Source organism: Wasmannia auropunctata, unplaced genomic scaffold (genome assembly GCF_000956235.1).
Source record: "Wasmannia auropunctata unplaced genomic scaffold, wasmannia.A_1.0 LD335994.1, whole genome shotgun sequence".
Taxonomy (NCBI): Eukaryota; Metazoa; Arthropoda; class Insecta; order Hymenoptera; family Formicidae; genus Wasmannia; species Wasmannia auropunctata.
In genome coordinates, this window is record NW_012026896.1 from 2,193,483 (window position 1) to 2,208,758 (window position 15,276).

At 39.7% G+C, this 15,276-nt stretch overlaps 2 protein-coding genes across 2 annotated transcripts; both read left to right on the plus strand.

Moving 5' to 3' along the window:
* Nucleotides 1–3,581: 3,581 nt before the first annotated feature.
* LOC105453890 (cuticle protein 19-like) lies at nt 3,582–6,079 on the plus strand. Its single transcript, XM_011696167.1, has 3 exons — nt 3,582–3,651; nt 3,885–4,136; nt 5,709–6,079. The coding sequence occupies exons 1-3, from the start codon at nt 3,630–3,632 to the stop codon at nt 5,864–5,866; spliced, it is 432 nt and encodes a 143-aa protein (XP_011694469.1). The 5' UTR covers nt 3,582–3,629; the 3' UTR covers nt 5,867–6,079.
* Nucleotides 6,080–11,358: 5,279 nt separating this feature from the next.
* Nucleotides 11,359–13,334, plus strand: LOC105453891 (cuticle protein 7-like). Its single transcript, XM_011696168.1, has 3 exons — nt 11,359–11,421; nt 12,010–12,247; nt 13,091–13,334. Exons 1-3 carry the CDS (start codon nt 11,407–11,409, stop codon nt 13,258–13,260), a joined length of 423 nt encoding a protein of 140 aa, XP_011694470.1. The 5' UTR covers nt 11,359–11,406; the 3' UTR covers nt 13,261–13,334.
* The last annotated feature ends 1,942 nt before the right edge of the window (nt 13,335–15,276 follow it).

Here is a 15,276-nt window from a genome sequence, read left to right on the forward strand (position 1 = left end):
GAGCGCGCGCTTTCTCCGTGTGCTATCCGGTGAGGGAACGAGCAAAAATCGCCGGACCACTGCGGCCGCGATTGCGTTATCTTTACGGCAATGCGGATAAAAAATGTTGATTGACTGTTTCGGCAATTGCGGCACGTGGCGAGCGGTAATTTCGCAAGATATCGAGATCACAGCCGCGTGTTTCAGAAAATACCAAAAAATGTATGTAATAATCGCTATACTACGATTAAATCATGCATGCAAGAGGAAATAGGTACACATCTTTTTGAAGTAAATATAATTGGCGTGTATATACAGATGTGTAGCGATCGTGGCGCAGAGAGATACACGTCTGCTTTCTGTGCCGAAGGTCCAGGTTTAAATCCGACCAGAAACATTGGATTTTTGTTCGATCGCTAGACAATGGCAAATCACTGAGGGTATATCATGAGAATCCCTCCAATTAGGCTATTTGAACCGATATTAAAATTGAAGATCCCGTATATCTGTGTAAATGGTAAAGCATTGTATATATACATATATACATATATTCTTTTTATTGTATATATATATATATATATATATATGTATATACAATAAAAATATTTATGTTTTCTTCATTTAATTTGCATACGCGCACTTTTAATAGAACAGAAATAATCAAAAGTTTGACTTTAACATAAGAATACAATTTTTTTGTAATTCTGGAATCTATTCTGAATTTTTAATTAATATTAGTGTGGATATTTTATTGCTACATTAATTAAACGAACATTTATATTTTAATTAAGTTACGTTATGTCAGTGACACTTAAAAAATCGACGTTCAGACTTTATTATATTTTTTATTACTGCCTTTATTTCAGAAACTTAGCCTTTATCATGAATGTTATTTCTCAAATTTACGAGAGAGAAAATAATTAGCCGACACTTCAGCCAGAAATTATCGACAAGCTCGTGAATAATTATGATCGAAATTCATCGCCTTGACAAAAGATATTGTTGTTAATTATTACGTTACAGGAGATATTTGACATACAATCTCATTGTTTACAATTCCATCGATGCCATATTTACATCACACCAGACGGAAAGCGAAAGAGAAAGAGGAAAAAAGACAAAGAGAATAAATTCTCACATATGTGTTATAGAGCTAGTATATCCAACTCTATTTTAATGATATTATTTAACAACTGAAGATTTTAATCTCTCATTCAAGTACTTTTACAAATTCATATCTAAATCTCCTATTTATCTTTGAGTGTCATAGAAAGCTAATGGATCAAGCCGAAACAGAACGTAAATATTAGTGCATATTACATCGTACATTTATTATTTCCAAGCCATTGCTCTCCCGGTCGTAAAATCCCGGACGCCAATTCGTGTCTGGCAGTGACGAAGACCGGGGATCGTACCGTGGTCGTTTTGTTTCAAAAGAATTATTATCATTTCTACGACCCGACGACGGTCGACACCTCTTACTGTGCAGAGCCGGGCCGGAATGGGACCAACCGCGGGGGGTACGACAAACGAATTAATGGTTAAAACGAACCGTTTTTGCCTGTCCGGGGGTGGCCGCCGCTATAAAACGATCCCGTTCCTTTCGTCCCGGTGGTAGTCCATTCGCGGTTTTCGTAAAGGAAGAAACATGGCTTTTGTGAAGGTAAACTGAAGTCGATAGCGCGGCGCATTCGATATCGTAAGTTGATACGCCGCGGGGGCCGTAGGCAATGTAGCGGAGAATATTACTGGGGCGCTTTGGCGTTACGGAAATTCGCGTTGTAGCAGGGTCGGACGAAGGCATGCACACGTCGCTTATAATTACGTATTCTTGCGAACAAAATTGTGGAAGGTGTTGCATCTTTTGTGAGCGCGTTACGCCGCTGACGTCGGAATAATTGCGCATCCCGGAAAGTATTAGCGTGGAAAGCGTTACAATGCGAGCGAGTTGCGCCGGGCGCTGGGTAATTTTTAGTTCGCACATACACACATAGCTCGCAGCCATTATGTAACGATTATATAACGATTAAACCGGAAATACAGCATTTTGCCGTTGCGAAAGCGTAGTATATTAAAATCTCGATATTGCATTACAAATTCAAACACTTAAATGGTAATTACATTAAAATTTTGCAAGTAATAATTATCGGTCCGCATTAATTAAAATTGTTGAAAGTATAATGACACTAATATTAATTGAGCAGTTATTAGTTCTAAATAATATAAATTGCTTTTTAGAAAATTCTGCGTTTATTTCTAAAAAAATAACGTAATTACCTTTAGAGATCAAGCCACAAAATACTTTGTCGTAATTAGGGAAATAGGATATTTTAAATTAAAATTATCAGTGTCTTTGTCTTTGAACATCGCATGTAGTGATTTCTTTTGAGTTTAAAATATGTCGTTCAATAAAAACTTAAGAGGGTATCGTTATACAATAGTCGCTTTAGCGAGAACAGGCTGCATAACACTATCCATCTTTATAAAACGTTATAATAAAGCTTTATAACAAAGACTTATCGATTTTTCGCTCTAGCTTACGCACAATATACGTATAATGTTTCTTTCCATTTTATTTTACGGGTTGATTATTGACAAGAGAAAAAATTAATCGTATCAAGTTAAAAGTAAAAGATCAATTGAAAATTAATATACTACAATTTAAAGCAAAATTATAAATGTAAAAAAATCGGAAAAAAGAAGATATTTCACTTCAAAAAATTTTAATAAAACTACTTATTTCAAGTGAAGCTACGAATTTTCTGAACAGCGCACTTTATCGTCCAAAGCCCTCTCTCTCTCTCTCTCTCTCTCTCTCCCCCTCCCCTTCCTTCCTTCTCTTTCTCTTTCTTCTCTCTCTTTGATATCCAATTTGCGGGAAGTGGACGGATATTAACCTTTCATGATCCGCCCGGGCAAAGAACTACAACGTATAACGTGAAGAATAACACGAAGGGCTCAGCACTTTTACCTGGCCGCCGGCGAAAGACGCGATCCCGACCTCAAATTCACGGCGATCGATCCAATTTCAAGTTTCGCCGATCCCATCGACCCGTAAGGGCGGACCTGCCGCCGCGCCGTGGCCCTCCATAAAACGAATCGCCAGAGCCCAGGACCTCCGCCGCCGCGCTGAACAAAGTATCACGCGGTCGTGACCGTAAAGTAGCGAGTGCGGAGTGTTTCGGAGGTCTTTATGTGGGCGGTAAAAGCGTCTCGGCGAGTCCGTTCTGGCGCACATATTCGGAACGGAAGAATAATGCCGGGGCTTTTTTCGGTAATTTTCTACTACACGGTGTGTGTACGCCACCACATACACACCGCAGCCGCGTCGTCGTCGGTGCGATGAAAATGAATTTTGCTTCCTGCGCCCGCGGTTTTTTCCTCTCTCTCTCTCTTCCTCTCTCTTTCATCCTCTCGATCTTTCCTCGTCCCTCCGTTTCTTCCCCTCCCCCTCTCTCTCTTCCTCGATTAGATTTAAGAGATTAACTTTTCCAATTATTCGCGGCCACCAATTTACCTTTAACAGCGAACAGTACTTCACGGGCGGCGCTGTCGGCCGCTTACACGACGCTCGAATGTACCTCCTCGCTTTGCAGGAATTGATTGTCTGCGTCGTCTTCGTCGCTGTCGTTGTTAAGAGCTTCCCCAGGATGTACGAGGAAAATGCGATGGGTGAGTGTCTCTCGCTTAATTCATGAAATCGGTCACTCGGTGGAGGTAATTACAGGCATTGGTGAGAGGTTTATCGATCCGCGCGCGATTATTCGTCTTGATACTCTCACATGTTATAAACCGCGGCTTGAATTAGATTGAAATTTTGTTAAAATGACAACGGATGCTATTATCGATTATTCAAAAAATCCGAGAATATAATAGTTTTATAATATATATGAAATCAATCACAGAGGAGAACAGCGGCGAGGATCGGACCGCGGATATAGATCGCAACGGACATGATCACGGCGGTCATCATGACCACGCGTACTCGTATCATCATTTTTTCGGACCAGTGGCAGGTCATCACGAGGAGATAGCCTGGAAAGATAAACACGGGCACCATCATCACGACTATAAGGCTCATCCTAAGTACAAATATTCCTACGGTGTAGACGATCATCATACTAAAGACCATCACGGACAGAAGGAACACCGTGACGGTGAGTGTACACATAAGAGTACCCTCGAGTACATTCTCTATCTAAGGCTTTAAGCACCTATAACTTTTACATTACATTAATATCGTTATCGCGTGTTATCCTGGCCGTTGCGGTTAAGCCGCAACTTACGACTTCTTCTTAAATAAAAATAATCGTCATTTTATTATTGCTGTCAATAGTTGCGAATAATGATCACATTAAGCTGATATTTTTGAATATTGATATCAAAGATTGCTGAATACACTGAGACAAATACTTGATAATAATCAAGCCCAGATGATAATTACTGAAACCTTGGTGAAATAATTTCAAACAAATGTTCGGTTAATATAATCAAAATTACTTTTGTAAATATTAATAATATATAGTAATTATTATCCTACGGCTGGTGTCTTACTATTATTATGTTTGATAATATTTATTTATTTAAATATTGCATTAATACATGCTAAACAAAATACATTTGGTAACTATTACTAGACTTTTTCTCAGTGTATCTTTGTATTTAAATTTATCAAAGATTAATAAATTTAATTGTTTAGATTCTCTTATATAAAATAAAATTCATTAATATAAGAGCTATACAAGGCAGACGCAATAGTGCGTGAAATTACAAAATATTGCTATGACGTAAGAATGTATCAATTAGAAAATTGATATACTCTTTCTTTCTAATATCACGTACATGTAGCATCAATCTCTCTTATTGACAAAGTATATTCATACAGCAACTCTAGACGTATCGCGCAATACTGATCCGCAGCCAGCGGGGGCAGTGAAATGCGATTCGATTTCGCGCTCTTAATTAGAATCTCGAAGTAATTGGATATCCGCGCCTGACCCGCCCTTAATTAGAAGGACCAAGTTCATTTCTTACGTTGCGGACCGTTGTAAATACATCACTTTTCCGGCGCGCCTCTCGCAAAAAACGCGCGGGGCAACCTCGCGCTCTCGTTCGTATTCGGCGTGCGTTTGTTAAATTTAATTGTGACGGATACAAGAGAGAGAGAGAGAGTATAGGAGTTTATTACGCATTCGTTGGGAAGCTTCTCTGGCAAAGCCGACGAATGAAATGCACGGAGCTTACGGCGAAGCTGTTCCGATACGGCATATACCTCGGAAACGCGCAACCGCCTACCGTAAATGCGAATTTAATTGGAACGTATAGAGAGATACACGAGTTTCTATTATATCTTCATTCAGTCTAAATACCATTCTTATCTCTATCTCCGTTTCGCATGTATAAGTAACACTCCGTAATTATTCCAATGAATATTATGAAGCTCGTTGATAACTTATGCCAGTCGAATTTTCACTTTCTTGCTATCGTCGAAAAACTAAAATATTTTTAATTTAATTTTAAAAAATTGTTTTTATATTTTCTCCTATGAAATTGTATATGCTTTGAAAAATATTTAGATATGCCTACAATGTTATATTTTTATAATTCTCTGTAAAAGAGAGTAATCATAAATGGTAAAAACCGATCTCATTGGACATCGTTGATTTCAATCAAATATACAAAAAAAAAAAATATGTATAAATATTAATTATCTCGCTTATGAACCATAGGCAAACATGTTGAGGGCGAATATCATCTCCACGAGCCCGGTGGCAATGTCAGGAGCGTAAAATATCATGCCAATCCTCACGGCGGGTTTTACGCCGAGGTTCACAACTACGGCGGGAACGACCATTCGGGTGGCACACACGGTGGTCATCATCGATAGTTGAAAAATATCACGATGAACAATTATCGATAAAATGATTAATGAGAAAGAGTGGCTAACGAGGATGACGTTGTAAGCGAGCCTGCATTCTGTACAAAACTCGATCGTAGCCAATATATTGTTAAATGTCTATTTTTACGTTTTACGAATTATGTATCGTTGAAATAATATTCTTGTAAGTTTTAAGTATTTTATCCGTTTACGTTATATGGTTTATTGTGTGTATCAATAAAAAATGTTATGTAACATAAGTCACGATCTACCTATACATTAGTTTACAATACAATAATATTGCGCACAAATATCTTTTAATTTTAAATCCTTTTATATTCAGTTATAATCCTTATAATTTTTAACAGCAAGCACTGAATTATGAATTATTAAAATTAAAAATTTTTGATAAGGAAAAAACTTTAAGTTTGTAAAAAAAATGTGTAACAGGGTAATGACGTAGATATTACGTCACAATGAGATTGTATCGATGCATAAATATCAGGACCTACTTTTTAATTTCAAAGGAGAGCAGCGGACTCTCCTTTGGAATTCATTCCTGGTTTTACCGCAATCGCGTGATCTCGTTTCATCAAAACGAGCGCGAGGGACCGCTTTGCTCGGTTTCTGCTGACCGAATGCAGCGAGTTGGCTGATCTCTCTCATCAGCACGCCGCAACATGTTTTTATCCAATCACGTTTTCCGCGCACCCTCTCGACCTCTCGAGTCAGCAACGCGCGACGAACCGACCCGTGATGCGGCGGCGGCGGCAGCGGCGGCGATTCGGGGTCGTCGGAAAGGCAAAGGAAGCGCAAAATTCACCGCGGCGGCGGGGAAAACGACGTGGCCCAGCCACGAGGGTGAAAAGAGCGAAGCCGAAAAATGTCACGTGCCTTCCTTGTTGAGCAATCGCGACGAGCGGGATTGATTGGTCCGTTCTCGGTAAGGAGATCGGTCGGTCATTGTGTTACTAACCCGGGTCCTGCCAATTTTGTTGCCAATTTCGTCGCCAATTTCGTTGCCAATCTCGCCAGTTTCTAACGCGGATAATCGCATTGCGCAAACGCTTCGACAATTTCTATTAAGTTCTCTTAGCGGAGACTACAGCTGTGTGTAGGGAATCCCTGCCAGGGATGGACCTCGGCGCTGAGGTAGAAATGTTGAATTTCCCGGAGCGAACCAGCCAGGGTTTCACATTTCGCAACGTTTCCGAGCTTATATCCTTGCTCTCGGTTTCAACTAACAACCGGTTGAATTATTATTTGCTATCATCGATAAAATAATAATAAGATAAGCTAAATAACATACATAGATGGGTATTAAGTTTTTCTCGCTTTTTCCAACTGTATGAAAATTTTATAAATGCAAGCATTCCGTAACACCACGTTTTATTATTCAGAAGTAATTTCCTTTTTTTTTTGCTTCTGCCAGACACATGAACGCTATTATATATCGCATGCAAGAACAGACCGTTCTAGAAATGGAGATTTTATATGTGATTTTACATATCTAACGCCAAGACTGCGTTGCACGAGCCACTACTCATCATCTAATTTTTTATACGTCGTGGTATCTTTTGAGCCAGACATGATCGCGACACGATTAGGTCGCGGAAGACTTATTAGCATAATTGGTATTCCTCTAGCGCTCTCGCTGCACCGTCCGAGGAATGTGATTTTAACTTGGATGCTGCGGTTGCTCATCAAGCACAGTTTGAGTAAGAACCATGCGAGAACCAGTGCCTCCTATAAGTCTTCATATACCTCTGTATTCTCTTTGAACCTCTACGTTAAGTAGAATGGAGCACGTTAATGAATGGTTCACGCTCCCGCATATACCTATCCTTGCACACATAGATAGCTATCCTTCGGGTGATTGCTACACGTTATGCTTATAAATTCTCAACTTTTAAAACGAGCAAATAAACAATCTTCTGGAAACGCCTGATTTTACGGAGAGATGCAATTTTTATTATTTCTTTAAGATAAATAGGATAGCTATCCTTCGGGCGATTGCTACGCGTTATAAATTCTCAACTTTGAAAACGAAAAAATAAACAAAAAGGGGAATTCCTAAATGCATTAAAGTCACAAAAAATAACCTGTTCTGTTATGTAAAGTCACCGAATCTTCTGGAAACGTCTGATTCTGCGGAGAGATATAATTTCTATTATTTCTCCAAGATAAACAAGATAAATTGAGAACATATATTTTTGGATATTAGACACGCCCTTTCATCCGGTAATTAACTCCATGGGAAACGGAAATGAGTTCACGCCGCTCCGTCTTAAGAGAAACGTGCAGATAAAGGGAAATGACAGTACATTTCAACAGATTGATAAGATCACATCAATATAGGATCAGATACGACGTAATCTGTCTTGGAGACGCTAATCTGCGTACGAGACTGATAGCTAGCTCAGATAATGCCGCGCATCCACATGTCGATTACGCTGATTGAGGCGCGAGGCGAGACGCGTCGACGGAAGACGCTGTTTGTGATTGCCGAGATTGTCACGCGTTCATAAGCGTGATGTCAAGTTCGCGTGACTTCGCGACGGAGGAAAATTGCGAGGGTCTCGTACTCCCCTTTAATTCCGAGCTACATCCGCATGCACCGTTCGAGCACGCCGTCATTTCTCGCCCATGACAGCGAATGGATATCTCCGTGTCCGATAACTCACTGTCTCGTACAAAGCCGCCGTAATGCCAAACATATTGCTTGTGGCCTCTTACCGTTGCGCGATCACTAATCTGTTGCAAGATCCTTGTTATCTATACGCTGCTAATTGGAACGGTAAGTTAAGGCTCCTGAGGATCAGTCGCGCCGCTCGATCCAAGGACTAATTTGGTTTCCTCATAAGTGCGACGCAGAGAAAAGTTAGAAAACGCAAGATTAATGCGAGGTAATCAATTTTTCGCTTGTATCAATAAAAAAAAAAAATTGTAAAAATCCATATGTCTGCGACTAGTGCGATTTGAAGCTTTAAACCTATATCCTGCTGCTTGAAATCGGGCAATAAATCCATCGTTTCACTTTCTCGCTTTATTAAATGTAATATATCGATAATTGTCACCCTCTGTTTGCTGCCCGATCGGTCAAGATTAGTACGAGCATCACGATATACAGCAATAAATTAGATGAAGTTATGCGCGAAGGGGGACGCAAATCGGATATCATTAATGCGATGCGATGTGCTCCCGCATGTATAATACGAGTGCGCGTAGCGATGTTCAACGCGCCACCGGGTCGATACAGTTGTTGCCGAAAGCAAATGGACGGATTACGAGTTAGCTACACGCGAGGCAGGCGAGGCTGCTCTTTTTCGGGCATGTGAGACGGCTCCAGGGATAGTTATTCCTGAAATCCGCACTGCCTCGTCGGGACTTTCCGCGAGATACCGCGCTGCACGCTCAGCCCGCAATTGCTTCAGCAATTATCGAAATCGCGGATCGTGTTGCAGAATATATGTACGCGAAAAATGGTCGAAACTCGGTCTGTCGATCTTTTTATGAAAATCGGCGGATGGAAATGGTCCGCCTTTGCCTCTCGCACCATCCGAGCCGCTGATATCGGAGAGCTAGACTTTATTTGCGCGTATCGGGTGTGCCCGCAACGCGCGTTCACTTTGCCTTTCCGCCGACACGACGCGACGCGACGCGACGCGACGCGATGCAACGTGGAGGCAGCGAGGAGTTACGGATGAGAAGGTTAAATCTCTGATATCAAGCGTATCACGTGCTTGAATTTCATCACGGTGCGCGTTACACGTGTAACGCATTTGTAGCGTAAATAGGTTATTGTTACGAGCGGCGCGCGAGTGAAATTTTCCGATAATGAAACTAGTCGTCGCGATTTGGAAGGCGACGGCGGCTATTAAACTAATGACAGTCGCTCGTGGCGATTTAATTATCAATTACTGCTATTTTTATCGCGGAGAAGTAATTGCTGCGCGTCTTTCGATTTATTTCCAAAATCACTGATCTAAAAATTGTAACCGTTGATTTAATCTCCGTCACGAAGATTAAAGCAAATCTGCAGAGCACACCGTTAATAAAACTCGTATTTTTTTCTGAATAAAAGTATGCTTTATAAAGGTTCCATATTTATTAAAATTATACTAATTAATCACTTAGTATCGTAAATATTTCATCTTTATGTAATCTTTCTGTTTCTGTTTTTCCACATTCTAATTATAATAAATAGAATAATATACTATATATGGCTCCAAATAAATAAAAAATTCACGTTGCCAATATGAGCCGTTATCGGGAAGTGAAAAAATAATTTCAATTTAAATCATGAAATGTCATATAATCAATTGCATAGTTACACACGATATACTTGAATCAGACGTTTCAATCCGTGATGTGATCCTCTTCAGTGAATAAATTACGTTTCCCCATATGGTACCCCTCCTCTCACACGACAGTCAATCAGTAAAATGATCATTAAATCGGAGCGAGTAAAAAATTATTGTAACTGTCATAGCTCAACCAGTTCCGATTCCTTGTTATCTATGATTTTAACTACGGACTTTCACTTTTATTTAATTATCAACTTTTACTCGCTCCATATTGGGAAATGTAATTTATTCACTGAAGAGGATCCACATCACCGATCAAAACGTCTGATTTAAGTGTATCGTGCGTATGTACAAATTGATTTTTATCATATATTTGTATCGTGCGTAATTATCCCAAGTAGCAAAATGACATCAAATGACGTTTCAATAACTTATTGAGACGTTAGAGAGTTATTAAGATGTCACTTGGGCTGAATTAATTATACATGACATTTCATGGTTTAAATTCCAATTATTTTTTTACCCCCCGACAACGGCGAAGGTTCGTATTGGCAACGTTTTTGTGAAATTCTAATTATAACATTTAATATTATTATTAAAGCAATAAATAAATTTGTTGCAAATTTCCGTTGCAAATTTAATATTATTTCCATTATATTTAACAGACATATATTATCTATTATATTCCTATTTCTATTACATATAATACTACATTATTATAACAATAAATAAATTTGTGTCGTTATTTAACCCATCCATTTTCTTCAAATACGCCATAAACGTTTATTTTAAAAACTAATCCAATCCGCTTATAATCGTGTAGAAATAAATGAAAAATTTAGATTTCTTGAAGAAACAAGGAGATTCAGTACACACATACATACATATGTATACCGAAAAAGTTAATTTTCTTTATAGGTCTCGAATGGTCCATTATCGTGTTCGAATTCTGTCGTCACGCGCTTTGATGCTCCGCTACGATCGCCCAGTAAAAGCCAACCGTTCCGAGACTTTTGGGGAAAAAAAAACTCGTCCGTAACGCAATCGATAGAGCGAAATCGATTGTTATTTCAACGAGACGGGCATCCCACATGCGTGGCGTTCGGCTATAGCGGCGTTTCATCGCAGAAGTGCCCAATCTTATGCATAGGAAAGCGATTGGTTCGCGTCGTGTTTTTGTCATTCGCAGGGAACCGTTCTGTACGTCCGCTAAATAACGGTGGCGAAATTCTCCCGGCAAAAATGAATGGCGCGCTGGTGCGTGCTATATAAACTTTCATTCGGTATCGACAAAAGTGTCATTCGTATTTTAGGAATCGCGGCGAACATGGTCGGAAGCACGATCACGAAGGTATCCGATTTGAAGTTCAATACGTTCGTAATTAATCATTGTTACAGTCCAACTGTAATGTACATATATTTTTAACTCCATTTAATTTTTAATACTGCATGAACATTTCGTAAATGATGAAACAAAATCTTTTGCATAAATTCCTATCAATGCTAAAAACATGAAGAATTATTTTCTTAGGTTAATTGTTTTAATAAAGTGTTCTCGACATTTTCGCATTGTTTATACTTTTAATGTATAATACTAATGTTTAATATATTTCATGTTTTATATATTTTGCTGCAATATTTCTCATCAAATTCTAATGTAAGCTTTTTATCAGATCATAATAACTAATTGTTTATACCACAGCTGTCTCATATCGTTAATCCGTTAAAGTAGAAATGCTCCCATTCACAGTCGTAGAAAAAAAATGCTTTTGAGTGCAAAAGTCTAAACTTCGTTCTATGCCTTTTGTGCGGGAGTGTATGTAAATGGCAACAATTTGTCAGCAGCTCGCCCTGTTGTTGGCTGCATTGGCCCTTGCAGAGGTCCAAAGCGGATTGGCAGGACACGCGCACAGTTTCGCGCGCTTTCATGGACCAGTCGTAGGGCCCGGCCACGAAGTGGCTGTCCACAATGAGCACGGCCATCATCATATAGACTATGTCGCGCATCCCAAGTACGAGTTCGCGTATGGAGTCGAGGATCATCACACTGGCGATTATCACGGGCAGAAAGAATACAGAAACGGTAAGCTGAATCCCCTAATTAATATAAAATTGCAAATGGCAAAACATCCATTAAACGCAGCATTGAAGAGCAAAAGTCCATAATTATAAATTCAATATTATTTGTAAGCAAATATTTAATAGTTAAATTATATGCTAAAATGATTACATTTGTGTTGCGCAGAATTTGTAATTTCTTCATGTTATATTCTTTCTATTAAGGGACAAAGTAAACGTTATTGTTTAACATATACCGTTAACTGTATTTCCAATTCAATTCTTTTTTAACGATAAATTGAGCTTTGTAAATTATTCATCAAACCTATTAAAATTTATGTAATCATGCAAAGAGTTGTTGAATATTTTACAATGCCCCGCGCAACAGCGTGGATAATTTTGTGGTTTAAATGTTACCGAAAGTTTCTGAAAAATTTCGATAAAAGTTTGTCTGACGGATCTTCACCGCGGAACGGGGAAGGAGGGGGGAGCAGATATTCGAAAGCGCAACTCCTCTGAATCACAATAAGCTAAGCGTAGAGCCGTGCGCGTTTAAACTTGTCGACAGAGTGTTTTTTTTCCTCGCCACTCATAGTACTTTTTTTTATTTTTGCACAGTAGTTAAAGATTATAAATGACGGGATCAGATTACACGGCGGTATGCTTCGGTGTGCTCCATTTTAATCAAACAACGCGGCGGTAGTCATATTGACGTAACATAACACCGCGGCGTGTGCATTACCGTAATATCGATGACACATCCGTTTGTTTAATTCTCTACAATTAATGCACGTCCACGAGCGATCACGACCACGAGCGATAATCTATCCCGGTCCGCATATTGATGCAAGTTTTTTCTCGTTTGCAGGAAAAGTGGTCATCGGTGAGTACACCGTCAAGGAACCGGGCGGTAACATCAGAACCGTGACCTACCACGCTGATCCGCACGGTGGATTTTTTGCTCACGTCCACAACTCAGGCGGTAATAACCATCACGGCGGTACATACGGCGGTTACGGGCACCAGTGGCACCATTGAGGGCATCAAGAAACCTAAGTGTGATATATGACGCTAAGACGCTTAAGGGCCACAGGTCACTTCTCGCCTCGCGTTATAATTGTTAAATAAATATTTGCTGTTTCTCAAAATTTACAGCGTGCTCCGCTTTTATTTTCATCCGCCTACCTCGACTTAAAAAAAAAAAAAGACAGAGACACGTGGAGACGAGGACTATTTGTCGCGTAAAATTCTCTAATTATTAATGTTACATAACTGTAATTAAAATTTTTTCTCTAATTCTTTTTACTCTGTGATTCCAATTAGAGGCAAGTCCATTATGTTTTAGCTCGCTCTTGAAATATTAAATGAATTTTTATGAAAAGTTTTTTTTTCAAGAGAGACTTTATATTTGTTCTTTTGTTGGGTAAACCTAAAAAGATAGACATACCGCGTGCTGCTACATCAAAATGCATGGCGTATAAAATTACAAATAGAATTCTCCTCTGAAACAACATGAATTATACATCACTTAAAGTGGGCTTTATTATGTATATATATCATATATTTTAGAATTTTCGTCCCGCCGCCACGGCCTCGCTTATGTAATCGAAAGCGTTATTACTTACGGAATAGCAACGGCGATTCGGAAGTGTATAGGCAGAACAAATAAATGGACAGATTGCGTGTATATAGGGTCTAGCTCAATGAGCGAGCGAGGTGTTCTAAGCTTCGGCGAACATATTGGGTCACGTATTGGGACCGGCGCGATCGCTATCGCGCGAATAGACTAGCAGAAATTGAATTGCACTTGCAGGAGGCTATACGTGCCATTGAATAGTGTGTAGCTCACCATTATCGCATTTAGAAGATATATGCTAAAGGGGCGATTTAAGTAATTCAGAAACTCCGTGACAAGTTAGCCGTCGTGCTTTTACGTCTGAGGAGACGTCTGACTGTTTGCATTAAATTAGCGAACGTTTAAGGAGGATACTCTGCGAATGAGAACGATTTAAATTACACTTTAATCCATACTCCGTATTATAGGCTTGATAAATCTTTGATACAGTATCGCTCGCTAATTCCTCGGTTAGCAAATTTCTTTGTGAACATTCCGTAATTATCTTTAACATTTCGCGTAGTTGGCTAGCGGATCTAGTTTATAGGACCCCCTGCGAGTTAATATTCGCACAAAGGGAAGCTCTATAATTATCGACGTGACGTTTCAAAAATAGTTTAAAAATCAGCCTTGAGAAATAATGAGCCCGTTAAGTGGTTAATGGAATAAATATTTATGCACGGTGTAGGCATAGCTAAAGGATGCAATTTTAGTCGCTGAAGCTTCGCTTAAAAGGCTCGAAATTAAGATGCTGCTCTTTGACTCAGAAGAGATACGCCGCGCCGGGAAAGAGTGCCGTTTTCTCGAGGAACGTGAGCGAAGCCTCGAAACGTCGAGAAAGAGAGGAAGAGCGCTATCGGATGAGAGCGTAGCTGTGTGTGTGTATTTCGCGTTTCAGACAACGTATTAATTTTTCACAGGGCACATCAGAGATGCGAGCGAAAATTAACCTGGCGCATGCACCATCGACTCTCAAAGGCAAATATATTTTGTGTATCGAGCGCATAAAATGCGTAAAGCGCGCGACTCTGTGAATGAAATGCTCGGGAGGAGGGAGGGGGCCAGGATGAGCCAGCACCTGTTTACAAATTCTTTTGAGAATGCGGTTAGACTGATTATTCTGCGCGCGAGAAGCGGAGCACGAAAGAATAAATCACGCAGGGCCGGCGAATGCACGGCGTGCTCGAGCCCCGTATATTACGCGAATAATCACGATTGATCATCGCGCGGGGCGGAAGAAAACTGCGGGAGATGATATATGAACGGCGAAACGTACGGCGCGCACGTGGTTTCAATGATTCCATTTTACGCGAAACGATAATACGCCCAAGTCTCTTCCCGTATCGAAAGACTCCCTTGCTCTCTTCCTTCTCTTTCTCGCTTTCTCTTTTATTTCTTCCTTTTCTTCTTTTTCCTTTTTATTTTACACGATTTACTGC

What these genes read in the sequence shown, in the direction of transcription:
- LOC105453890 (XM_011696167.1), top strand. Translation starts at nt 3,630, where the DNA reads ATGTACGAGGAAAATGCGATGG. An exon ending in GTACGAGGAAAATGCGATGG is followed by an intron (nt 3,652 to 3,884) that starts GTGAGTGTCTCT and finishes AATCAATCACAG; the next exon opens with AGGAGAACAGCGGCGAGGAT. An exon ending in ACAGAAGGAACACCGTGACG is followed by an intron (nt 4,137 to 5,708) that starts GTGAGTGTACAC and finishes TATGAACCATAG; the next exon opens with GCAAACATGTTGAGGGCGAA.
- LOC105453891 (XM_011696168.1), top strand. An exon ending in GCAGAAAGAATACAGAAACG is followed by an intron (nt 12,248 to 13,090) that starts GTAAGCTGAATC and finishes TCTCGTTTGCAG; the next exon opens with GAAAAGTGGTCATCGGTGAG.